This window comes from Phoxinus phoxinus, assembly GCF_949152265.1.
Source record: "Phoxinus phoxinus genome assembly, chromosome: 8".
Classification (NCBI taxonomy): domain Eukaryota; kingdom Metazoa; phylum Chordata; class Actinopteri; order Cypriniformes; family Leuciscidae; genus Phoxinus; species Phoxinus phoxinus.
The window spans coordinates 17,933,418-17,961,371 of record NC_136883.1 but is presented as its reverse complement, the minus strand read 5'-3'; the positions used below and the strand labels follow the sequence as shown (position 1 = coordinate 17,961,371).

The 27,954-nt window shown below is 45.3% G+C and overlaps 3 protein-coding genes across 3 annotated transcripts in view; 1 reads left to right on the top strand and 2 right to left on the bottom strand.

Annotated features, from left to right (window-relative positions):
* Positions 1–27,954, top strand: part of LOC307002810 (uncharacterized protein) — a 185,218-nt gene that overhangs the window by 61,817 nt on the left and 95,447 nt on the right. The gene's annotated exons all lie outside the window — the stretch shown is intronic.
* LOC307003096 (uncharacterized protein) lies at positions 969–3,581 on the bottom strand (the record flags this gene model as incomplete). The annotated part of the gene is made up of 2 exons (XM_079621209.1): positions 969–1,614; positions 1,667–3,581. The coding sequence occupies one exon, from the start codon at positions 3,579–3,581 to the stop codon at positions 1,761–1,763; it is 1,821 nt and encodes a 606-aa protein (XP_079477335.1). The 3' UTR covers positions 969–1,614; positions 1,667–1,760.
* Positions 13,049–17,014, bottom strand: LOC307002764 (extracellular calcium-sensing receptor-like; the record flags this gene model as incomplete). The annotated part of the gene is made up of 6 exons (XM_079620676.1): positions 13,049–14,308; positions 14,435–14,558; positions 15,037–15,264; positions 15,343–16,131; positions 16,381–16,672; positions 16,794–17,014. The coding sequence occupies 6 exons, from the start codon at positions 17,012–17,014 to the stop codon at positions 13,410–13,412; spliced, it is 2,553 nt and encodes an 850-aa protein (XP_079476802.1). The 3' UTR covers positions 13,049–13,409.

Genomic DNA, 27,954 nt, shown 5'->3' with positions numbered 1-27,954 from the left:
TTCTGTGCTGACTCTGAGCTTGGCAACTTCGATGATCTTGTTGCGGTCTGTCAAAAAAAATAAAAATAAATGCATAAACAATGTTTATCTTTGTTAAAAATCAATATAATCAGGGTTGCCAACTCTCACGCATCTGGCGTGATACTCATGCTTTCAGCATCAATCTCACGCTCTCACGCACAGGCAAAAAATGTCACGCCAAAATCCATTTTTCTCCCCTCTCAATCAGTTAATTTTCTATTGATGACTATTGACTAGACCACAGTGTATTAATGACTGGAGAGGAGTTTAGCTGAGCCCACAGCTGTAACATCTTCCGACAACGTTCTCACGGCAGTATTTTCTGATCGTTGATTCGCTGAAAACCTTTGCACGTGATAGGTCAGTTGCGTGTGGGAAGTTCAGAGAGAGTTCGGAGCATAGGTTCGGAGTCGGAGCCACTGATGCGCGTTTGAAAGATTGGATGACAATCAAGGTAAGCAGATAATAAAATAGTGTGCCATGTCACTACAGACGTAGCCTTCCCTAATCAGTCTGTGTGCCGAGAGTACCGTTGTCCGAGAGCGCGCTCGACAGTGCGCGAGTGAGATCGTGTGTGTCCGAGAGCGCGCTCGACAGTGCGCGACTGAGATCGAGTGTGTCCGAGCATAATATAGTTTGTTTATAAATTAAATATACATTTCCGCATTAGGATGATCTCTGTAGCCTATATGGTATAATCTGCAGCGTTGTAATTAGTTTACATGGTTATAAAATAAAACTCCAAAATAACCAGCAGGGAACGTTCAAAGAAAACATATTTGTTTGATCGGTTGTGAACACGTGTGGCAAACACGACTACAATTTAGCTTAAATAACCACTGATGATGACCTGTAGGTTATAAAAATAAAACGTACTCGGTTACTAACGTAACATCGGTTCTCTCTAGGAGAGGGAACGAGTACTGCGTCGAAAGAACGCTACGGGAAAGATATTTCTTTGTCGAGATTGAAGCCTAAAATTAATCCTTAATTTTGTAATATTGTAAAACGCTTTTCTGAAGCATACAACCTAGGCGGAGCAATACAGCTCACCCATTGGCTGCTCTGCCAGAAAAGCACAGCCTATGCGAGGCCAGAGACGCTGACCAATGAGGACGCTTCGCGCCCTTCTGCGTCACCTCCCGCCCAAACAGGCGTGGCCTAGGCCTATAAATACGAGCATAGCTGTCTAACACGCCGATTTTCGTCAATGAAGCGACGCAGCGTGGACACGCACGGCCATGAGACGCAGTACTCGTTCCCTCTCCTAGAGAGAACCGAGGTTACGTTAGTAACCGAGTACGTTCTCTTACGTAGAGTTCTCTCGTACTGCGTCGAAAGAACGCTACGGGAACCCTATGCAAACCGCCGTGCGTGTTCTTGGATCGACACAGACACCTAAGGGCGCGCGCGCCCTGGTATACAAGCGCCTACCCCAAGAAGTATAGGGAGAGCGGCTAAAATAGCATCATCCCTTATAGTAGTGCCTCTTAAGGCATAATAGCATATATATGTAATATAGATATATATGAGGGGTAATAGCATGCTCATGGGACACATTGTCAGTGAGTGATGCTTAAACATTGAAGTGACCTGGGCCGCAGCGCGGGGCAGGAACACTTATACATATTAACATTGAAGTGACCTGGGCCGCAGCGCGGGGCAGGAACACTTATACATTTTAAACATTGAAGTGACCTGGGCCGCAGCGCGGGGCAGGAACACTTACACATAGTCTTCTAGACCGAGAGCAGTTTAGCCTGCAACGCAGGAACCTCTAGGTTATAGAACCTAATAAATGTAGACGGGGAGGCCCAGCCTGCCGCCATACAGATATCTTGTAACGAGATTCCGCTATACCAAGCCCATGAAGAGGCCATGCCTCTCGTGGAATGTGCTCTGATGCCCAAAGGGCATTCCAAGCCTCTAGATGCGTAGGCTAGCGCAATGGCGTCCACTACCCATCGAGACAGACTCTGTTTCGTTGCGGCTCGTCCCTTGGAGCGCCCGCTGAACGAAACAAAGAGCTGCTCCGTCTGTCGAAAAACAGCGGAGCGGGACACGTAAGCTCTTAATGCCCTGACCGGGCAAAGGGAGCTATTTCCGTCCTCTGAGGCCGGCAGGGCCGACAGGGAGATGACCTGAGCCCTGAACGGTGTGTTGAGGGACTTAGGCACGTACCCATGCTTCGGTTTCAATACGACTATAGAGTCGTTTGGCCCGAACTCCATACAAGAAGCTCTCACTGAGAGCGCTTGCAAGTCTCCCACACGCTTCACTGAAGCGAGAGCCAAAAGAAACACGGTCTTGAGAGACAGGTGTTTCATGTCAACTGAGTGAATAGGCTCGAAAGGGGCCCCTTTCATAGCGTTCAACACTGTAGAAAGGTCCCAAACGGGGACTGAAGGAGGCCTTGGAGGGTTTAACCTCCTGGCGCCTCTCAGGAAGCGGACCACCAGGTCGTTCCTGCCTAGTGAACGGCCAAGCGTTGGATTAACGAACGCTGATATGGCAGCCACATAGACTTTGAGCGTGGATGGGGTTCTTCCCTTATCCAATAGCTCTTGCAAGAAGGAGAGAATCTCCGGTTCTCCACACTGAAGTGGTGACAGACCTTGATCTGAACACCATCCAGAGAACACCGACCATTTGGAAGCGTAGAGCCGTCTAGTAGACGGAGCCCTAGCTTGTTCGATCGTGTCTAACACTCCTCTTGGGAGGTTAGCGGGTACCCGTTTATGGCCCATACGTGTAGGGACCAAAGCTCGGGGTGAGGATGCAGAATCGAGCCCTTGGCCTGTGAGAGGAGGTCTCTCCTCACTGGAATCGGCCACGGGGCAGTACTTTTCAGTCGCATCAAAGCTGGGAACCAGGTCTGATTCGTCCAGAATGGAGCAACTAGCAGTACTGAGCATCCGCTCTCCTTGATACGCTCCAGCACTTGAGGCAGGAGTGAGACAGGAGGAAAAGCATAGAGCGGGCGGCGGGGCCAGACTCTGGCCAGCGCGTTCGCGCTCTTCGAAAAGAATTCTGGGCAGTGAGCGTTTTCCTGGTTTGCAAACAGGTCTATTTCCGCTCTGCCGAACGTTTTCCACAGCAGACGCACTGTCTGTGTGTGTAGGGACCACTCTCCCGTAGGAACGTTGTCCCGTGAGAGTCTGTCCGGGCCTACGTTCAAGTGGCCTGGCACGTGCATTGCTCTTAACGAGCGCAGGTTGTGCTGGGCCCACACCAGTATGCGTTCCGCTAACCTGAATAGGTTCCGGGATCTCACGCCACCCTGGCGGTTTATGTAGGCTACTACCGACATGTTGTCCGAGCGGACCAGGACGTGGTGTCCTTTTATCCGGGGACAGAAGCGCCTCAGCGCAAAGTCCACTGCCATCATTTCCAGGCAGTTTATGTGCGGTAGTTTGGCTCGCTCTGCCCACTGGCCAAAGAGCGGTCTGCCGTCGAGCAGTGCTCCCCAGCCTGAGGTGGACGCGTCCGTGGAAACCACCTTCAGGCTCGAGGAAGTCCCCAGGCTTACACCTGACCGGTACCAGTCTGACGCTCTCCATGGTGTCAGGGCTGAAATGCATTCCTGAGTGACCTTGAGGCGATAACGACCGTGTAACCATGCTCGGCGCGGTACGCGCGCTCTCAACCAGAACTGTAGTGGGCGCATGCGCAGCAGGCCCAACTGCAGCACTGTTGAGGCTGAGGCCATGAGGCCCAGCATTTTCTGAAATCTCCTGAGTGGCACTATGTGGCCGCTGAGGAAGGATTTCGCCATTTGCAGGGTATTTCGCCTGCGCTGTGATGACAGCTGTGCTGTCATAGACAGTGAGTTCAGATCCAGTCCTAAAAAGGAGATCCTTTGACTGGGAAACAGTGAACTTTTCTCCCAATTGACTCTCAGACCTAAGCACTCGAGGTGATCGAGTATTAGTGTCTTGTGGTGAGCGAGTTCTGACGGCGATTGAGCCAGAATTAGCCAATCGTCCAAATAGTTCAGAATTCGAACGCCCCGGAGTCTCAGGGGTGCCAGCGCCGCGTCCATGCACACTGTAAATGTACGAGGTGCTAGAGACAGGCCGAATGGCAGGACTGTGTACTGATATGCCCGGCCCTCGAAGGCGAATCTCAAAAATCGCCTGTGACGTGACGCAATTTGTATGTGAAAATACGCGTCTTTCAGATCTATTGCCATAAACCAGTCTCCTCGGCGAATTTGCGCGAGGATACTTCTGGTCGTGAGCATTCTGAACTTCCGCTTTGTTAGCGTTTTGTTCAGACGCCTTAGATCTAAAATGGGTCTGAGACCCCCGTCTTTCTTCGGTACCAGGAAATATCTGCTGTACAGGCCCCCTTCGCTCTGAGCTTGAGATAAAGGCTCTATGGCCCCTTTGCTCAATAGCTTCGCTATTTCGGCTCGAAGTAGATGTGCTACTTCTGTTTTTACCGTGGTTTCGACTTTTCCCGTGAAACGGGGAGGCCGTCGATAAAACTGTAGCGAATAGCCTCTTTTTATAGTCTCTAGCACCCATTCTGAGACCCCGGGTAGTCCTTCCCATGCATCTGCACGTGTGACTAGGGGTTGAATGTAATCTGGGCTCTGGTCGCGAAATGGCGGCGACACGAGAGCAACCGTGTGCTGTAACATGGACGCCGTGGCGTCTGAGGCGGGGGACATGTTTAACACAGTATGCGTCCCGCGCGCGCTCGACTCTCTGAGTTGAGAGAGAGCACACGGGGCTCGTTATGTTTGTGAATAAACGTGGGCGCTTGGTAGCGGGCACATTTATAACACCGGGGACACTGTGTTTGTGTACTGACTGACCGTTCGTTAGTTTCGTTTTTACAGAAACCGCGGAACGTGCAGTGTGTAGTGGTTGTGGGCACTGGACAGTGGGCACGCTCACTACACGTAAAGCACAATCGGTGTGAGCCGATTTTATGTGTGCAAACCCTGTGTTGAACGGGGCTGTGCTTGTGTGAATGAATGGGCACTGGGTGGGCATTGCAGTTACACACATTACACCATCGGCCTTGGCCGGAACACCAGAAATTAAACTCTTTTTTAGATTTATCTGGGTCGCCGTGAAAACGGCGTTTGTGTGCAGGCAAACGGGCTTTACGGCCGGTTTGTTGGCTGCTGAGTACACTGGTACAAACGCGGAACTTAGGGCTGTACAAGCGGGAATCTTTGGTGGAAGTCCGGCCGCAGCGGGACCCGAACACCGTCTTTTTCCTAGCAGGGCTAGGATGGCGCCGAGGCCTCGGGCTTGATTGAAATCTTGGGCCGAGGACCACGCGGTGGCGGGCGGCGTCCGGCGGAGCGAGACCGTGGTCTCTCTCGGGCCTGTTGCTGCTGGGCCGGTGCGGCGGGCGCGGGGCGCTGCTGAGTTCGGGCAGGCGGCTGTTTAGGGCAGCCTGTTGCGGAACTGGAGCGCTTTGGCAGGAAATGTCTCATGGCCTGTGAAGTTTTCTGTACCTCGGCGAATCGGTCCGCGAAGTCCTTCACGGAGGATCCGAAGAGGCCAGCCGGTGAAATGGGGGCGTCGAGGAACGCAGAGCGCTCGGACTCCGCCATTTCAGAGAGAGTCAGCCATAAATGTCTCTCGGAAACAGTAGCTGTGGCCATAATCCTGCCGATGGCGTGTGCGGCGGACTTTGTAGCGCGAAGAGCTAGGTCTGTGGCGCTACGTAAGTCCGGAACACTGATCGCGCCCGGGCCTTCCTCGTCTAGCTTGCAGAGGAGGTTGGCCTGGTGGATTTGAAGCACCGCCATGGTGTGCAGCGCCGATGCAGCTTGTCCGGCGGCAGAATACACGCGACCGTTCAGAGCTGACGATGTGCGGCAAGCTTTGGATGGTAGGACTCCCTTAGCCCGCCGTCCAGCAGAGGGTGGGCAAAGGTGAGTCGCTACAGCCTCCTCGACCGGAGGGAGAGCGTGGTAGCCTCTGTCTCGAGCACCGTCCACTACGGAGAATGCTGGCGAGGCAGAAGTACGTACTCTGGCTGAAAATGGCACCTTCCACGATTTCGCTACCTCTTCATGAAGCTCAGGAAGAAACGGTGCGTGTCTGGAGGGGGGCGCAGCGCGGTCTCCAGAGAGGAAGCGGCCATCCAGCCGGTTGAGTGCAGGTTGCTCGGGCGTCGACCAATCGAGGCCGAGGCTCGACACGGCCTGTGTGAGCAGACGCATCAGTTCTGCCTCGATGCTGATCTTCCCTCCTCTGCGCTCCCGAACAGCGGGGGAGGGGAGGTCCACGGAGCTCGCCCAACCCTCGCTCTCCGAAGCGAGAAGCGAACAGCAATCATCATCTCCCTCTGATACAGCTTGCTGGTCGTCTTCCATAACGGACAAAGCGGCGTGCTGCGGCTGTTGTCCGTCGGTGAGCGACTCAAGCGAAACGTTGAGAGGAGCTAGCGGCGGCGGCGGCGAGCTCCTTGTGGAGGGAGGTTCCGGGACCCGCTGAGCACGGCGCTTTTTACGGCGCGGCGCTACAGGGGGCGGTTGAGCAGCTTCGGCGAAAGATGCAAGGCGAGTCCGCAGAGTCGCGATTGGCATCATGTCGCAGTGATGGCAGCCGCCATCACCGAGAGCGATAGCTGCATGTTCCTCGCCCAAGCAGGAAACACATAGTTCGTGGTGGTCCCCGTCGATGAGCGCGGCTCGGCAGGAGCCGCAGGAAAAGCGAGACATCTTTAAAAAGACACTCGTTGCTCTTTTGTGAGGAAAAAAGTGTGTGACGCGGTAGGCGAACACACACACAAAACACACACAAAACTGAAAGGATATATCCACGCCGGAGAAGCGCAGCAGGGAACGGCGGCTGAAGGCGGCGATGACCAGCGGCTTCAGGTAAGGGCTCGTCCTGCTGAGGTGCTTGTATCCAAACGGCTGTGGCGGCTCGAATCAATCCAGCGATGCGTGCAGCTTCGTTGAATTTAAGAAAATCGGCGTGTTAGACAGCTATGCTCGTATTTATAGGCCTAGGCCACGCCTGTTTGGGCGGGAGGTGACGCAGAAGGGCGCAAAGCGTCCTCATTGGTCAGCGTCTCTGGCCTCGCATAGGCTGTGCTTTTCTGGCAGAGCAGCCAATGGGTGAGCTGTATTGCTCCGCCTAGGTTGTATGCTTCAGAAAAGCGTTTTACAATATTACAAAATTAAGGATTAATTTTAGGCTTCAATCTCGACAAAGAAATATCTTTCCCGTAGCGTTCTTTCGACGCAGTACGAGAGAACTCTACGTAAGAGAACCCCAAGATATTATATTTTATTATTATTATTTATGTTGGTACATTGTTCACTATTATATTGATAGCACTTTTTGTTAGTGTATACAATGTTTTATAATAATAATTTGTTCTATTTAGTGTCCATTGCATTCATTTTACATGTTTAATATTGGGGGTATTTTTTATTTTTTTCAAGTAACGAAATTACTTTCCCTGGTAAATAGTTACTTTTGTAATGATGTAACTCAATTATAACTCAGTTACTTTTTGTGAGAATTAACTTATTACTTTTTTAAAGTAACTTTCCCAACAAATGCGGATGCTGAGCGAACCTTTTCAGTTATTGGCCTAAACAAGACTGACACCAGGAACAGACTTGTCACTTTATGGCACCCTGTCATCAATGAAAATGAGCAGCCTTGAACCCTGCTTCAGATACGAGCCTCCTGCAGAGGTAGTGAACCAGGCCACACTGCCACTGCCATACAACATGCCCAATGTGTGAAACGTGTGTGTTGTGGTTTTCTGGCGAGGTGGAGTAACTATTATGTGTCCCTTTTGTCTTGAGATTTCTTATTGTTTTGATGTTGTTGTTTTACATGTTTGTTATTTTAATCACCTCTATCTTTTTTTAAAATATTGCAATCGATAAATTAATTGTACATTTTGAAAAAGTTTTCCCATTCTATTAATTTTTTTTTTTTTTGCATAAATATGGGTTTATATTAAGTAAACAAGGACTGACATTTTTAAAATTAGGGTTACCAAAAATTGTCTCCGCTCACGCGTACTGAAATTTTACAGAGTCTCACTCCAGCCAAAATCCCGAAGTTGGCAACCCTGATATAATACATAAATACATGTCAGGAAACCCCAGAAATAAACATAATATTCCCTTGAGCACAAGCCCCACAATTACATTTTTCATGAACCCCTTTAGTCTACAGACATTGGTAGACCATTAGACTTTGTTACACTTAAAAAAAACAGTAAGTAAAAGTTTGTAAGCCATCAGTAATTTAATTTGAAAGGGTCAAGTATGCTGAAAAATGTATCAACACTCAGCAGTTCGGCTTGAAAACAGTCCATTAACAACTCAAACAATAACATTCCTATTCTCATTATCATTATAAAACATAAGTCTATGGATCATTCTGTTCTACTATTTTTCCAGGACTGTTAACAGACGGCAATTAGCCGATCATTAACCATTAACTGTCGACAACATGTTAGAATTAAATTAAAATGGATGTTTCTGTAACCGATTAAAAACGGTCTGTAGGCCTACCTTTTCAGATTTTGATTAAAGATTAACGTTACAACGTTACTTAATCACTGTTACAATTTGACATTGTGAATGTTTTAAAATAACAAGAGTCCGAGTCCAACAGCATATCAAGTAGTAAAAACCTTACCTTTGTGATTGAAATCTAACGTTGAAATGTTGTCAAACTTTTGCGCAACTGAATCTCTTACCGGTGTACCAGTCTATGGCGTGTGTACACCTTTATCGTCCATTCAATGACCGTCGTCCAATCAGTATAGGCTACGGAAATACATAATTCATTATGCAAGATTTGAAATTTGCCGTGCATTGTTCGAGCTCAGCTAAATGCTATTGGCTAGGCTATTACCCAGTTACTTTGAAACCGCGTTTAAAACCCAATGAATGACAACATTATCTGCATATGGCCATTGGATTGGAACAATTTTAAAAGAACTGTACTGTTTGTATGGTATTAATGAGCACATCTGCTATCACTTAGGCGATTTAGGTGGTAGGAGGATTTCTATGCCAGTAAGTTGCGCTAGCAGCTGCATGTGGGTTATGTAACGTTAGTCTCACGCGTGGTGTTAACTTCTCTTTCAGAGCGTCTGCTAACGTTACATAAAATACTAGAAAATAAAAGGCCAATTTACCAATTTTTTCTTAGATGATCCCAATTTCGTATGTCTTGCTTAATAATCCATTGTTTTTTTTGTTGTTGTCCAAACTGCAAAAACTTGTGATCACCACTAGGCTACAATGAGACCCCTCCCACTGCTGTGCGAGGGATGATGATGTCACCTGAGCGCGCATAAGTTTAAAATAGTACATGTAAATAACATAGGTAAATAATGATCTGCATGCTTCATTACAAAAAAAAATCGTTTTGCATGGTTATAAATATTAAAGAATGCTGTGCAAAACGACACTATATTATTAGTATAGTTTAATATAAAGTTTTACCGCAGATATTTTGTTTTGGACAAGTTCACGACATTCGACGAGTAGATATTATCAGATACGTTCAGGAATTTATGTCAATTAAAAAAAAAAAATTATGTTAATTATTGCTTCATTAAAACCATTGATTGAACGTAAGCTGAGTCATTTCCAGAAGTGGCCCGGATCTCTACAGCCAGATGCGGCGAGCATGAATCGGCCCAGTGTTGTACAGCCGTAACAAAAATGCATGTCCCAGAGTGAGCTGCGGGCCACACTCGGCCCGGTTAACACACGCCGATGCCGAGTCTGAGCCGCGGGGCAGCCGAGCTCGGGCCGATTATACATGCTATCTGAGGAAGCTCCTCAGAGAACGATTTAAGTGACTCAGATCTAAAATCGGCAGGAACCCTCCATTCTTCTTTGGAACTATAAAGTACCGGCTGAGAAATCCGGACTCCCTGTCTGGAGGAGGAACCCATCTTATGGCCTCTCTGACCAGTAAAGAGTATACTTTTTGTTCCATCACCCAATCCTGCTTACGCAGGACCCATGCAGATATGTTGGGTAAGCGTTTGACACCCTTCAACAAAATCTATTACGGGAACCAGCCCCTCAAGGCTGGTTTCGGGTGTTCTTTGAGCATTGTTCTCGACCCCCTGAAGTAGATGACCGGCAGGGATTAGTCGAGACCGATTTTGTAACCATAGTCAATGCCCTTTTTCAAGCTTTTTGGAGCGAACACAACGGTATGCGTTCGCTGGAAACTGATGGGGCCCGAAGCGTGGGGTTTATCCCATGACTTAGATAACTCATTATGCAAGTCAGGAAAAATAAATAAATAAATAAAAATGGTAAGCTCTGGCGCTGATGTTGTGATTGTTGCTGCAGGAAGTGCTCATTTCCTTTCTTAGTTATTTATTAAGCGCTTCCTGTCTAACATGTGGCCAGTTGATTTTTCATCTGGCCACAGCACGGATCACAACACGCTATTAAGCCTCGATGTTGCAGTTTTTTTTTTTTAACCCTTTCGCACGTACGATCACACCGGTGTGATCAGTCTTGGCTGGTCCCTGGAGCGTACGATCACACCGGTGTGATTAGAACGGTCAGCGCATCACATGATCAACTGCTAAATTCAAATGTGCTTTCGCGCGTTGGCTGGCGCTGAGCCAGAGACGGACGTGCTCAGTGCTTGTCATATATCACAACTACAACCACATAATGTTTATTTTAGGTTTCAGGCATTTAAAATCACATAAGTACTAGCAAACCAATGAATTTGAGTTTGTAAAATACACACAGATGTCTATGGAAGCGGCAATAATAATCCTTTCCATTATAATAAGACGACACATTTTATTCATATCAGATACACAATGTGTAAGTAGCTTTACATTTTACCCTATTCTTCTCCCAGTTAACCTGCCACTTACTTTCATGTATTTTGTGAGAAGTGGAGGAATTGACGTGTTGTAAATCCAACAGATCCGATTCTCTGAACCGTGGCACAAACTAACATGGCGCCGCCCATCGCGCATACAGTGCAACTAACACGATCGTTATAAAAGTGTTTAAACAACCAAACACATCCACATGCACATATTTGACAATCGGAATATCTGTGTTTCATGCTATATCTAACATATTTTTTAATATTTTGAATCAAAAAGAGAAAATTATTAGAAAATAATAATAGAAAATTATATATGAATCATCATTCATTTAGCGCTGTGTTGTGTTTGCACTGTGTCACGTGACAAGCAATGACGCGTCACCATGGAAACGATAAAGTGACAGGTTCTAAATAACGGTCACCTTGAAAAACTCACGCTGGGGGGTCAGTTAGAATATTTTAAACTTACGTGTGAAAGGGTTAAACATCGGGTGCTTGTCACGGGCAGAAGAAGCCGCATCGCGGGCTTAGAACCATTCAAATAAAGAATGAGAAAGTGCCGCAGCAGTCTCACTCTCATCAGCAAAATTCATATTTTTTTTTTAGTTTTTTTATTTACGAACCCCACGATCTGAGTCGCGGACCTGAACAATGGAGAACGTGAGCTGGCGAGTATAATTCACGTTCATCCGCCTCGATGCTGAACACACCCACTCCCTCAGAAGCAGATAGTTCAAACATCAGGTTCTCAGGTCCGCAGCGCGGGCTTCTGCACCATGAACGGGAGCCCCAGAACCTTTAAATAGGGAATTAGAAAGTGCCACAGCAGTCTCATTCTCATCTGCAAGATCCTATCGCGAACCCTGTGTGAAGCTGTGTGAATTTAACTCACGCTCACCCGCGTTGATGCTGAACACATCCACTCCCTCAGAAGTGTATAGTTCAAACATCAGGTTCTCATCACAGGCAGAAGAAGCCGCAGCGCGGGCTTCTGCACCATGAAAGGGAGCCACAGAACCTTCAAAGTCTCATTCTCATCTGCAAGATCCTATTGCAAACCCCGCGATCTGAGTCGCCCCGAACCACGGGGAACGTGAGCTGGTGAATTTAACTCACGCTCCTCCGGCCGCCTCGATGCTGAACACATCCACTCCCTCAGAAGCAGATAGTTCAAACATTGAGTCTCGTCATGGGCAGAAGAAGCCGCAGCGCAGGCTTCTGCACCATGAACGGGAGCCTTAGAACCTTCAGATGTAGAATGAGAAAGTGCCGCAGCAGTCTCATCCTCGTCTGCAAGATCCCTTTGCGAACCCCGCGATCTGAGTCACCGCGCCGCCTCAACGGACGCGGGACCTGAACCACAGGGAACGCGAGCGCAGTACTGATAGGGAGTGTTTCACAGAGATCACAGACAGCCCCCTCGAGAGCTGCCCGTGCGTGTTGCACTCCCAAACAATTCACACACAACTGATGCGTGTCCCCACTCGTAATAGATTTTGGGCAGGGGTGCACACATCTAATAAATTGCTCACTCGCCATAATACAGTGACTGGATCAGACAGACAAAAACCGAGAGCGCTTGCTGAAGAGCGAAAGGTAATGTGTGTGTGGGCCGGCGACACTTTTATGCATCCGGTTATGCCGTCACATGTTACGTCACGACGCAACACCAATCAGGATTGGATTAGTTTCATTCATACTTCAGAGGCGTACGCTTAGGGAGCGTCCCCAAAGAGTCGTTTTCAACTACGCAGTGCGAGTTCCCTACGAAAGGGAACTAAAGCTAACACTGTTGTGTGCCAGCGTCCCTTTGTAGCTTCCATGTATGTCGACACACGTTACGTCATGAGGGGCGTTCCCCAAAGTGTCGTTCCAACGCAGTGCGAGTTCCCTCGAAAGGGAACAGTAGGCTACTGGAGCATGAAGTGGAATGGATTGATTAACAAACTGCCAATAAAATAAATTTGTCTACAGTTTGCATTTAATATGACATATGTATGAAGTTTAATATACATCATGCACAAAATGGTGTACATTTAAATTATAAAACCAATAAAATGCAATATGGCTTACTGGAGGAAATATTCAATGATGTTTATTCCCAAAAAAAGGCCATTAAATGAAATGTCAATTTCTTGTTAATTGCAAAAAGTCAATGTCATTTTTTATTAGGAAGTAAATAATGCTGGTCCAGAACATGGCTGCCATGAAGATGGTCACAAAGATTCCACTGTGCCTAGTGCTGACCCGGCCTACACTGCAGAGCCTGCCACAGCCTGTGGAGAGCAGAACTTAATGGTCAGACAGCCCTGAAAGTATTGCTGCTATTGTGTAGCTTCCATTACTATAAGACATGGGAATCTACCAGTTTATACATTATAAAGAATGTTTTTGTATGAAGGCATTCTTTTGACTATTTCCTGACACAAAATACTTATCTATTTTTATCAGTTACGGTAGTTATCTCTTGGTTTTCTTGTGCTGAATTTTCTAGCAGTAATGTATTTATTTAATCATCTATTTTGCTCAATAACAAGATTTAAACTAAAGATCTTTAGATTAAGATTTCCCCATAATTTGTTTCTTTGTGTTTTTCTCAGGTTTTAGCAAAATTATGTAACATTTTTGGGCAAATATGCATAATAGTAAACCAAAACTTGAAGCTAAAATTGCAAATATCTGAACAGCTACAGTAAATTTCCCAGGAGAACTAACATAAGCTGGGATAAATGTGAGCCAGACAGCACAGAATATGAGCATACTGAATGTGATGAACTTGGCTTCATTGAAGTTATCAGGGAGTTTCCGGGCAAGAAAAGCTAAAACGAAACATGAGATTGATACCAGGCCAGTATAACCCAAAACAGCCCAGAAACCAACAGCTGAACCTAAGTTACATTCTAAAATGATTTTTTCTCTGTAATAGCTCAAATTCATATATGGGAAAGGAGGGGATATTTTTAACCAAAGCACACAGATAACCACCTGTATTAATGTTAAGAAAACAACACTGAGTCTCTGTTGAAGTGGCCCAAACCATCTCATGACATTACTTCCTGGAAGTGTAGCCCTGAAAGCCATTAACACCACAATTGTTTTCCCCAGAACACAGGAAATACAGAGGACAAAAGTGATGCCAAATGCTGTGTGACGCAACATACAGGACCACTCAGTGGGCCGTCCAATGAAAGTAAGTGAACAGAGAAAACACAGAGTCAATGAGAAGAGCAGCAGGAAGCTCAGCTCTGAGTTGTTGGCTCTGACAATAGGTGTTTCTTTATGAAGATAAAACAGAGAAGATACAATTGCTGTTAATAACACCCCAATAAAAGAGAAAATACAAAGCACCATCCCCATGATTTCTGTATAGGAAAGGAATTCAACCACTTTTAACACACATCTGTCTTTGCTTTCATTTGACCAGTACTCCAAATCACAAGGAGAGCAGACACTAGAATCTGTGAAGGAATATGAATAAAATTATTCAAATGGGAAGTGCATCATGAAGTCACTTGACCAATGGAGAGTATTGCACTTCACTTTTTCACATATTCGCGAGAGTTATTCAGCATGTACTATTTTACCTGTGCCATTACTGATTTCTCCCTCTGCACATGGAATACAGTCATAACAGCAGACAGGTCTTCCTTTTTGCACAGCCTTCCTAGTGCCAGGGGGACAGCTCTCACTGCACATGGACACAGGCAACTATGAGGGAAAAAAGTTTTCATAAGAGCCAAATTATGATTTGAATTGTTAAATTATTTGCTTGAAATTGTGGAATCCATTTTTCTTTACTCTGCGTCTATATATTTGCAGGCATTTTAATTTAAATGACTGTTAGTCAAGTCACCTTTATTTATATAGTGCTTCATACAATACAGATTGTTTCAAAGTAGCTTTACAGTGATAATAGGAAAATTATGAATTTCGTCTGTTGTTCAGCTGAAGTCAGTTCAGTGTTGATTCAGTTCTGTTTTAAATATCATCAATTATTAAATTAGTTTATTTAATCTATAAAGCAGTTCTGCAGAAAACAGTGATGTCATCGTCTAGCTCAGTTCAGTTCTCATACAACAGCATCAGTACAGTCAGATCAATAAAATTGTTGAAAATTAAGTTCTCTAATGGCTGTGCTTTTCATAATTCAAACAGATATTTGACTTGATCTCAATAATTTATGTACCAGTCCACTGTTTCCTGCCCATAGCACATGTTCCTGATTGACTTTAAGATGTTTCTCTGAAGGCAGTGAGCTGTCATAGACACCCACATGCTTAAACTGCAGACTTCCATCCTCAGCAGGCTGCCAGTTCACCAGGTCATATCTCGCCACTGGATCACCACTTGCATCAAAGAAAACTTTCTCACCTGTTTTAACAGTGAAGCTCACACCTTTCATATATTCTAACACCTAAGTGGAAAACACAGAAACATTATTAATTTCATCTTGATTTAGTTTTTTACCCCTTACTTTTGTGCTCCTGCATACCTTTTGTGGTGTGGGGCGGTCTCCTTTGTTGCTGTTGGTGAAGGATCCAAAGTCTTTTAACATATTATGTAGTGTATGTGCGACAGCATACACTGCAGTGTAAACTTTATGCTCGATTCGTTGCTCTGATACATCAATATATTCATTTTGCAGCTCTGCCAGTCTCTCTGAGCCAGTACAGCCACCACTGCCGCTGTTCCCAAAAGAGCACAAAAAAACAGTTTCCCAGAATTCTTTTAAAAGTTTATTTTTTGGTTCTTGATCAGGATGCACATTCAGTAGGAACTCGCGCAGGCCCACAATCTGAGCATTTGCTATAGCAAAACCCACAGCTCCAGAAAGGAAACTGTATTCCTTTGTTTCTGCAAGATTTCGAGAAGTGATCCAGGATTCACTGCCAACCCACTGTATGCCAGTGATGTTGTGTTTTGCAATTACTCTAAGGAGGATGACAAAATCTCCGAATGCCATAAAAGCCAGCACCACTCTGGCTGTGCCCTTTTTTACCACTTCTAATGTTTTCAGAAACTGCTCTTCTGGGTCAGTTTTAAATACGGCCTCTGTATATTCAATACAAATCCCTTCTTTTTTTGCAGCCTCCTCAAATGCTGCAATGCCATTATTACCATAGTCACTGCGACTCCTGACCGTCCCAACCCAAGTCCAGCCAAAGTGCTTGAAAAGCTGAGCCAGTGCTCTGCTTTGGTAATAATCACTGGGAATTGTTCTGAAGAAGGATCGATACCTTTTTCTGTTACTCAGGCATGCACATGTGGCAAAATGACTGATCTACACACACACACAAATAAATGTATAATCAGATAGATTTTTTCCCACATACTTTTTTTTAACTATACATACTGTGCTGCAGTCTAAATTTACTAAACTAAATTTACCACATTGCTTTCTATGTACTTTTTTTCAATGGGTAAATATGACATAAATAAGCATATGTTTATAGTGCATGTTCTAGTATAACAGTGATGTTCATCATACACTGATTCAACATGATAAAAAACAGCAGATAAGAGTTCTTACAATAGGTAAGCTGAATGGACCAACTACAGATGCCAAGGCTATGGTGGGAGAGGAGTTTGACTCTCCAACAATGGCATGAACAGCTGGAGGTCTAGAACAAGACGTATCACTCAAAGTTTCTTTATAACCGTTCATCAAAGCCATGCCTGAGAAGATAGCCTTAGGTATTGAGCCACATGAGTCATATATCTTATAGCCCAAAGAAACACCAGGCAACAGTTGTGTGCTGTTATTAATCTCCTCAATAGCAAAAATTAGTGTCTGAAGAAATTTAAATTCACGCAAGTTCAAGCTGTGAAAATAAAGCATCAGTCGATTTTGTTATAGTCTGCAATGAATCATCTCAAATACGTTCAATAATTTTTTTTCAAAATTCTCGTGTCAAGGTCTTACAGAGTCATTATTATACAGACCTGCCACATGTTGTTTGCTCTGGTTTGAAAGTGAAATTATGGTTTTGTAAAAGAGGACTTTTGTGAAGTGAGAAAATTGTCCCAATGTTGATGTTTCTTTCTGCTGAAAGTAAAGGAAGGTCAGGCTGACCAAGCAGTCTGCAGACTTGTGCTGAAGCTGGCAAACAGACCCCATACACCACCAGCAGCAGTAGCTGCAGTGACACAGTCCTCTTTGCCATGCCAATATGTATGCAGGGCAGGAACCTCTGAGGCAGAACAAGGGTAGTGCTACCTTTTATCATATCTAAAAATACCCTTTGGGGTTGGCATAATACATCAATTACTCTAGTTCACTTTTTGCAGTTGTTTCATTATGGAAGAAACATATAGGTCTAGGGATGCACCGATACAAACTATTTACATCAATTCCGAAATCCAATTATTCAGAATGACATCTACCGATACTGGTCGTTTAGTGGTAATGTCTCGAGTTTTTGTGCTAGGGGTGTGCAGCGGAGCCAATATTTGTATCTGTATGTATCTGTAACATTCGCAAAATTATTCATATTTGTTTTAGGATAAAACAGGAAGTGGGCTGGGCTTTAGCTGCAAGTTCGTACAATTACTTTAGATATTTTTAAATGTAATTATGTTTCCTTCTAAAATAGCTGATTAGAAAACATGGAAGTTGAAAGAAAATATTCAGTGGTTGAAAATTGCTAAAACAACTTTTACTATAGAGGGTTTTCACCAACGTCACGCTCTGGGCGGTAACCCGGATGCGCGGCCATTATGGAGGCACTCAGATGTAAACAACAGCATGGATTGCACTGTGTATGTACGACTGAACATGTCGTACATACACAGGGGGCCGGAATGGACTGGCCCACACCCCGGACGGACCCGCACCCCACCGCGAGGAGCCGACACCACAGGTACACCAATGAACGGACAAAGAGACCAGAGAATAGATTTAAAAAAAGAGATATTTTCATTAAGTTAAAAAGTTCGAGGGTATGCTGAGCAGGGGGGTTTCATTGTGCAGGCCTGGATAGATTCCAAGGCCACTGAACTCCGTAACACTCAATTGGTCACACAAGGGGGCCACTCTTCAGTGCGACTGCTTCTCGGGGGGGCTCAGACAGAAATAATGGGACTCGGTCGCTCACCAGCTTAACCGCAGCGTAGCTCCTTCTCCAGGGGGCTCAGGCAGAGAGAATGGAAATCGGTCGCTCATCAGCGTGCTTGCAGCGTAACTGCTGCTCGGTGGGGCTCAGGCAGAGAGAATGGAACTCAGTCTCTCATTAGCGTGCTTGCAGCGTAACTGCTTATCTGTGGGGCTCAGGCAGAGCGAATTAAAGGTAAGGTTGCTCACCAACGTGACTGCAGCGTAACTGCTTCTCTGTGGGGCTCAGACAGAGAGAATGGAACTCGGTCGCTCATCAACGTGTTTGCAGCGGAACTGCTTCTCTGTGGGGCTCAGGCAAGGAGAATTAAAGGTAAGGTTGCTCACCATTGTAACTGCAGCGTAACTGCTTCTCTAGGGGGCTCAGGCAGAGAGAATGGTCCTCAGTCGCTTATCAGCGTGTTTGCAGCGGAACTGCTTCTCTGTGGGGCTCAGGCAGAGAGAATGGAACTCGGTCGCTCATCAGCGTGCTTGCAGCGTGACTGCTTCTCTGTGGGGCTCAGGCAGAGAGAATTAAAGGTAAGGTTGCTCACCAACGTGTCTGCAGCGTAACTGCTTCTCTGTGGGGCTCAGGCAGAGAGAATTAAAGGTAAGGTTGCTCACCAACGTGACTGCAGCGTAACTGCTTCTCTGTGGGGCTCAGACAGAGAGAATGGAACTCGGTCGCTCATCAGCGTGTTTGCAGCGGAACTGCTTCTCTGTGGGGCTCAGGCAAGGAGAATTAAAGGTAAGGATAATGGTAGTTGAGTTCCAAAAGGCGATGATACTTTCTTGCAGAGGCAGTATACCAATGGTAGCCTAAGTATGATAATGATGGGTTTCAATCCAACTGTGGTACTTCTCTTCCCAAGGGTTCATTCAATGATGCATTACAACAGTAAACAGATTTAAATAGAGCTGCATCTCTTCTTTATCAAGACGGTGTTTTATGGATTATAACAGTAAACAAGTTCGATAGCACGGTGATACTTCCCTTTTCAGATGTTGTTGAAGGATGAATTAGGCCGGACCACCGGACGACCTAGGCATTACACTCCCACCCTCGTGTACACTGCAATCCACACAGGCAAACATACGTGAACACACTTTAAGAGATCATAAATCACTTCACTCACAAGTCGGGCTTCAGCGCGGCGTCTCATCCATCTTTATCTTAGCATCTCGTCAAAAAGCCAATCCTAGAACACTTCCTATGCAACAATACTTCAGATACTAACTGGCTCCACAATACAACAGCCATCATGATCATACGCATTCTTCATATACTTCGCTTCAGCCCAAGTTGTCACTTAACTCTCCGTTTGTTCCACAGGTCTCTCCTCTTCCATTCACCTCGCGCTGCTGCCGACCCACGTTTACTGTGCCCCGCTGTACTCCCCTTGTTCGCCGATGGCTTCAACCAGCACGACCGCGCCGTTTGTCTTCTCCGAACCACACAAACAATGGCCATTTAACTGTGTTGGCGTGGCGCGCGCCCCAATCAGCGATCCACGCCCTTACACTGTGCACCTGATGTGCATTTACCGGGAACCGGAGTGATGTTACCGGAACCGGAGAGGTCCTGGATCTCACCCTGGAAGTGTTCCCCGGGGGGCTAAGGCCCAAAATAATAGTTCCGCCACCTCATATTGTCACCCATGACAAACACATTGTTGCACTAATAAACCACAGAAAAAACACGTGGAAGCTGCGAAATCATATAGAGAAGGACTTAGTAAGCAGGAAAGAGTGCGAAATTTTGACAAACTAAACTTAATATGTGGTAAAGATCCGAACGAGCTAGCTTCTCAAGCCCTTACTGCAATTCTTCCTTCTACTTCTTATCCTGACATAGGCTACGTTCAGATTATCAGTCCAAAAAAGCACATGAAATCCGTTTCAAACCACTGAGGACCATCTACATTGGGCAAAGGATTCACCGTTTGTGCTTGGTGTAACGTACGCGCTATACTTTCACTTTCATAATTACCATCAACTTCTGAATGCAGATATTTCCCTTCAGAATCAGGGTCCGCGAATAGAAGACCCAACACTTCATTGTGGGTAAGCTTTATTGATGCAATTAGATAATAATAATAATAATAATAATAATAATAATAATCTAATGCAAATACTCGCTGACGTTGACAATATTGCTCTGATAAAATGGCTCACTCGCACACTAGCTCCGCTTTTGTTCGCACTGATTCAATGCGCTCTAGCTCGAAGATTTTGTATAAAAGCATGACGTTTTTTTGAGTTGGGGATTAAGTATAACATGTCTGCCAACTAGTGGATGGGAGGTCGAAGGAAATTTGACACCCTATTTGACAAAATCGGCCGTTTTATTCAGTGCCGCATCTTGTCGAGTAAACTCGACCGTGGCGCCTACAGGGTTAAGTCAATGCAAAGACTCCTGCGGCGAGAATGAGGCGTAGAGTGCGGCGCGGTAGACGCGAATACGCCTCATGGATGGCGCGAATCTCGCGAATGGCGCAAATTGAGCGTCTGGCGCGTTACGCGCGAATGATTTATGTAGTGCGTTTTGTGCATTCACGCGTTTGACGCAAATTCGCGTCTGCTGCCCAAGTTGAAAAATCTGAACTTCTCCGACAATTCGCGCCACGTTAACCAATCAGGAGCCTGCTTGCTTCACGTGGTATAAAGTGACATAGCATAACAAACTCCTGCTCGAAGTCACTCATTCAAAATGGAGGAGAAACTCATTTTGGCTGTGAGTGCTCACACAGAGTTATACGACTCAAGTTCGTATTTTTATAGAGACAGGAACAAAAAGGACCTCGCTTGGATAAGATAAGTGAGAAGATGGTACAACCTGGTAAGTTGTAAGATATAAAAATTTAATATAAACGTTATTGACCTACTAACCAGCTAGCAAGCTGCCATGCTGCTAGTTTACAACTATTTTCCCGCAAATATACAACTGCTTTTCACTAACAAGATAATGTGTTTATTCAGAGGATGTCTGCCGTAAAAAGTGGAAAAGCCTCAGGGACACGTACCTGAAGGAGAAGAGGAAGGAGATGGAGAAGAGGAGTGGGTCAGCAGCAGGGTCTGGGAAGAGGTGGAAGTTTCCTCAGATCTTGGGATTCCTCACTCCACGAGAAACGACAAGTAACATGGCGGGGGTCGAGGCCTGGATCGGAGAGGACAACCACCTCCAGGACCAGGGACACCCCAAAGAACAATCAAGGCAAGGCAAGTTTATTTATATAGCACATTTCATACACAGTGGTAATTGTGGTAATGCAGAGCGGGAGTTAAACGTTGAGAAAGGAAAAGATGGTACAAACCGTGCATCCCGTCTGTTATCATGGGGAACGTGAGGTCTCTCCCCAATAAGATGGAAGAGCTAACGGCGCTAATCCGGCTGCAGAGGGAATACAGGGAGTGCAGTGTCATGTGCTTCACGGAGACGTGGCTGAATGAACTCACTACGGACTCACTGGTTTCACTGGATGGCTTTCAGCTTGTGAGAGTGGACAGGAGAGCAAATGAGAGCGGTAAGAGGAAGGGTGGGGGAATTGCGATGTTTGTGAACAACAGATGGTGCAACCCTGGGCACATCAGTGTTAAGGAGCAGCTCTGTACTAAAGACATTGAGTTGCTAGCGGTTAGCATGCGCCCTTATTACATTCCGAGGGAGTTTTCACACACTATTGCAATAACTGTTTACATCCCCCCCCTCAGCTGATGCTTCAGCTGCATGTGAGCTCCTTCACAGAGTCGTGTCACAGCTGCAGACATCGCATCCACAGTCCTTCTTTCTTATCTCCGGAGACTTTAATCATGCTCTCTTGTCCTCAACACTTCCAATCTTCACCCAGTATGTTAAATGCCACACAAGGGCCAATAAAACACTGGATCTGCTGTATGCCAACATTAAAGAGGCATATAGCTCTTCACCCCTCCCCCCGTTGGGCCGCTCAGATCACAACCTGGTCCATCTCCTGTCTGCCTACAAACCTTTGGTGAGTAAACAACCCCCCACCATTAGGTATGTGAGGGAATGGTCTGTGGAGGCCAGTGAAGCACTGAGAGAAGCACTGGGAAATGCTCTGTAATTCTCATGGGGAGGACATTGACACTCTCACTCACTGTGTTACTGACTACATTAATTTCTGTGTGGAGAGCACCATACCTAATAAGAAGGTTTGGTGTTTCTCCAACAACAAACCTTGGGTGACTCCTAAACTCAAAGCCCTGCTGAATGAGAAGAAAAGGCTTTTTAAATCTGGGGAAAAAGAAGAGTTGAGGAGGGTTCAAAAACAGCTAAGATGGGAGATTAGGAAAGGAAAGGACATTTACAGGAAGAAGTTAGAGTCACGCCTCCAACAAAACAATACAAGGGAGGTCTGGAAGGGTCTGAAAACCATCTCTGGTCAGAACAAAGTCAGTGGCAAAGGCTCTGTTTCTGGTGATTGTGACAGGGCAAATGAATTAAATCTTTTTTTCAATAGATTTGATTCTACCCCCTCTCCTTCCACCTCCAACCGGACTTCAGACCTGTCGGTGACTCAACCTTTCCCTCTCTGGCTACGGCAGACCAATTCATCCCCCCTCAGCTCAGGGCTTCTGAGACATCAGTACCCCCTACTTTACAACTGTCCACTGATTCCTCATTTATTGATGTTTCACATCCCTCCCCCCAGCCTTCTCTCATGGGAGCGTCTATACCACCCTCTAGCAGTCTCTCTCTAACAGTCAATCAGGTGAAGAAGGAGCTAAAAAAGATCAAGTCAAGAAAGGCTCCAGAATGCTTAAAGAGTGTGCAGATCAGCTCAGTGAGGTCATCCATTACATCTTTAACCTGAGCCTGAGTCTGGAGCGAGTTCCAGTCCTGTGGAAGACATCGTGTGTTGTTCCAGTTCCTAAAAATGCACATCCCAGGGAGCCCAACCACTTCAGACCGGTGGCCTTAACTTCTCACCTGATGAAAACATTGGAGAGGATTGTACTACGACACCTGAGAACCGTGGTGAGTTCAGAACTGGACCCCCTACAGTTTGCTTACCAACCAGGCATAGGGGTGGAGGATGCCATCATCTATCTTTCATATAGAGCACTGTCACATCTGGAGAAAACTGGGAGCACTGTGAGGGTCATGTTTTTTTACTTCTCCAGTGCTTTCAATACAATTCAACCATCGCTGCTCTGGGGGAAGCTATTGGGAGCTGGTGTTGACCAACCCCTGTCTACATGGACCATCAATTACCTCACTGACAGACCACAGTATGTGAGGCTACAGGACTGTGTGTCTGATGTGGTGATGAGTAGCACAGGAGTTCCACAGGGGACAGTGCTCGCTCCTTTCCTCTACACCCTGTACACAGCGGACTTCAGGCATAACACAAGCAGCTGTCACATGCAGAAGTTCTCTGATGATACTGCCATTGTTGGGAGGGTATCAGAGGAGAATGACCAGGAGTACCGGGAGGTCATCAGGGATTTTGTCAACTGGTGTGAGTCAAATCATCTTCACATCAACGCCAGCAAGACAAAGGAGATGGTGGTTGACTTTCGTCGGAGGCCGCCGGGTGCTGCACCGGTGAACATCCAGGTTGTCGACATTGAGATGGTGGAGACGTACAAATACCTGGGGGTTCACCTAAATAAGAAACTTGACTGGTCCACAAACACAGAAGTCCTGTACAAGAAGGGCCAAAGCCGTCTCCACCTGCTGAGGAGGCTTAATTCCTTCGGTGTGTGAAGGTCTCTATTAAAAACTTTCTATGACTCTGTGGTGGCGTCTGCAATCTTTTATGCCATAGCCTTCTGGGGAGCTGGGAGCACAGAAAGGGACAGGAAAAGACTAAACAAACTGGTGATGAAGGCTAGCTCTGTCCTGGGCTGCCATCTGGATACCATAGAGGAGGTGGGGGAGAGGAGGATGTTAGCCAGGCTGGCATCTATTATGGACAACTCCTCTCACCCCCTACATGAGACTGTGAGCTCTCTGAGCAGCTCCTTCAGTAGCAGACTGCTGCACCCTCAGTGCAAGACGGAGCGCTTCCGCAGGTCCTTCATCCCAGTAGCAGTTAGACTCTTTAATGCAACATCATAATGCAGCACTGCTAATTGCTGCTGAATTTTTGAGTAGTAATGGACAATATTCTGCACTATGTATATTTCTTTATCTATTTATCATTTTTTGTCAACTTCAACTGTGCAATATGTTACCTTTATTCATTCGTATTATAGTTACTTGTATATTTGTGTTTATAGACTGTCTGTTTACATATGGTTGGTAATTGTGTGAATACAGCAGTTTTATTTTATTACTATTATTGTAATTAGTTTTAGTCTATTCTTTTTCCATTCTTCATATTTTTGTATTTTTACTTTTATTTTATTTATTTTATTTTTTTACTTTACTTGAGCTGCTGTAACAAATGAATTTCCCCAGTGTGGGATTAATAAAGTCTATCTAATCTAATCTAATTCAAAGTGCTTTACATAGAAGAAATTGAAATAATTTCATAAATAATAAAATAAATAAGAATAATTAAAACAGTTTGGAAAATAAAATACAGTGCAAACAGTCGGACGAACAGTGGCACAGTGCTCATTCAGTAAATGCAAAGCTAAGCAGTGGTGATTCAAAGTGCTTTACATAGAAGAAATTAAAATAATCAAAAGAAATAAGAATAATTAAAACCCTATCTGAGATGGAAGTGATTGAGCAGGTTTGCGGTGCCACTGGACCTACAATCCAGGGATGTCCTCTGCTGGGGTGGTGTCCCCCACAGACCACGTTTCACTTTTGCTGTTTTAAACAAACAGCGAACCTCTATACTCTCCGTAGTATAGATAATCTTCACTCGCCTCGTCGGAGTGAAGCTCTCCCGTTCCCCTTCAAAATCTCTTCCAATCAGACAGCCCTGATAATTAATAATCACCCCTATCTGAGATGGAAGTGATTGAGCAGGTTTGCGGTGCCACTGGACCTACAATCCAGGGACGTCCTCTGCTGGGGTGGTGTCTTACACCAGTATTGCCCAGTGGGGCCCCCACAGAGCACGTTTCAATTTTGCTGTTTTAAACAAACAGCGAACCTTTATACTCTCCATAGTATAGCTAATCTTCACTCGCCTCGTCGGAGTGAAGCTCTCCCGTTCCCCTTCAAAAAATCTTCCAATCAGACAGCCCTAAAAATTAATAAAATCTTCCTGAATCACAGTTTGGGAAATAAAATAATAAAACACAGTGCAAACAGTCGGACGTATTTTACATCAACCGGTAGCTATTATAGATATTTATTTTAAAAGGATCTTCTTACGACTTACATGTATCAACTTTCTTTTCTCTTTCAATCTTCTTACGACTTACATCAGCAAAAACAGTGTGAGGAGTGTCTGTTGCTTGTTTGTTTGTAAAAACTTTGTTTAAAGTCATTTGGAGTGCCTTCCTTTTAAACTTAATTTGAATGCAACTGTTTTGTTTTCGTACACATCCGTAAAACTCCCTACTTGATTACCTCTGTGGCGATTGTTTCTTGGTTCGTTAAAATGGAGTGGACTGTTGCATGTATACTGCTGGTGCTGTTATGGGAAACTTTGAGCTGGACGGAAGCCTCACGGTCTCGGATCATATACAGCCGGGACACCTTGTTGAAGTTCGATCTACAAGCGAACTCTAGTCCACCGCCAGATCTAACCATCCCGAACACCGCTGACATTAAATGGAAGTACGGAAAAAAGTACGGAAAAAACGGGAGCCCTACCAATGCACCTTGTCGGGGAACAAAATGCCAAGAAATAAGTCGGATGAATTACAAGCCCATGTCCGATACCAACATGAATTTAAGGAAGCCTGTATCTTGGCCATGACAGAAACATGGCTGGGAGAAGCGGACTCAGACGCTGGTATTGCACTGGATGGTTTTGGTGTTCCTTTTCGCATGGACCATGTTGCAGCGACCACCGGTAAGTCGCGAGGAGGGGGGGTGTGCTTGTATGTTAACGAGCGCTGGAGCAAAACAACGCTAGTAAGAGAAAAACTTTGCACAAAAGACATTGAACTGCTCTAAGTCTCCATGCGCCCTTTCTATCTACCTAGAGAATTTCCGCAGATTTTCGTAACTATTGTTTATATTCATCCGAAGGCAAATGAAAATGCTGCACTAGAATTAATACACAGCACTGTTCAGAAACTGCAGGCAGTGTCCCCGGACGCCCCAAACCTAATACTAGGTGATTTTAATCACTGTTCACTGGACAAAATCTTAAAATGTTTTTATAAATATGTGTCCTGTGAAACGAGAAAAGGGAAGATTCTTGACCAGTGTTATGGCTCCATCAAAGGTGCCTACAAATCTGTCCCTCTACCTCCCCTGGGTTCTGCCGATCATAACAGTGTGCATCTCATACCAGTGTACCGCACTTGCCTCCAGAGGGCTAAAGTGGAAACTAGGCAAGTGAAGGTCTGGTCTGAGGAGGCTACGCTGGCCCTGCAGGGCTGCCTGGACTGTACTTTGTGGGAAGAATTTGTTCACTCTTCACAAGACATTGATGAACTGACTGAAGTGGTTAGTTCTTGGGTTGCATATTGCGAGGAAACTGTAATCCCTAAAAAAGTTGTCAAAATATACCCTAACAACAAGCCATGGGTGAGTAAACAACTTAAAGACCTGCTAAAAAGAAAAAGTCAGCATTTAAAGAAAAGAACTCTCAGGAACTATACATCGTTCAAAAGGAGATCAAACGTGAAATTAAAAGGGCAAAATGGGACTATAAACTTAAGGTGGAACACAAATTAAGCCAAAACCTTCTTGGTTCAGCGTGGGATTGTGTTAAATCTATGGTGGGTCTAAACGACAAATCAAAGAAAAAGGTGGCATTAGAAGGCTTTTCCTCTGACATATTACTGGCCCATGAACTAAATGAATTTTACTCAAGATTCGATAATCATGACTTTAGTGATGAAATTGCCGGAAAAAAGCAGTCCTTACTGTCCCACCCCCAAAATAATATCTGCACAGAGTGTTGTGAACATTTTTAAGCATTGTAAAGCCAAAAAAAGTCCGGGTCCAGACAATATTGGCGGCCGTGTTCTTTCATGTTGTGCGGAACAGTTAGGCCCCATTTTTAATTACATCTTTAATCAATCTATGTTGCACCAGAAGGTCCCCGACCTATGGAAACAGTCAATTATTGTCCCTGTTGCAAAAAACAGTTACCCAAAGACTTTTAATGATTACAGACCCATAGCTCTTACATCACTTGTGATGAAGTCCTTTGAAAAGCTGATAAAGACTGAATTAACATCTAGGACAAACTGCCTTCTCGACCCACTACAGTTTGCTTACAGACTTAACAGAGGAGTCCAGGACGCAACTGTAACAGTACTGAATCTCATTTTTAAACACCTGGAGGGAAACAAAAATCATGCCAGATTGCTGTTCGTGGACTTCTCGTCAGCTTTTAATACTATCCAGCCCCACCTGTTGACGGAGAAGCTCTTGCACCAGTTTAAACTGGAGGACAACCTTGTGGGCTGGCTATTAGACTTCCTCACAAACAGATCACAGCGGGTCAGAGTAAATGGCCATTTTTCCGACCGGACAAACATATCAACTGGCTCACCGCAGGGGTGTGTTCTTTCCCCCGTCCTTTACATCTTGTACACAAATGACTGTCGCTCTAAGATTGAAAATAGACACTTCGTGAAATTTGCAGACGACACGGTGATTGTCAGCTTGTTAAACAACGAGGAAAATTCACACGGCCCAGTCATTGACCAGTTTGAAAGATGGTGCAAGGAAGCCTTTCTTGAACTGAACGCATCAAAGACTAAGGACATGTGTATTGATTTCAGGCAAAACATCCCTAATATTGTTACAACTAGAATAAATGATCAGGAAATAGAAGTTGTCAAACAGTACAAGTACTTAGGATCAATTATTGACGACAAGTTGTGCTTCGAGCCAAATACTAGTTTGCTTTGTAAGAAAGGTCAGCAGTGCCTGTATTGTCTTAGAAAGCTGGCAAAATG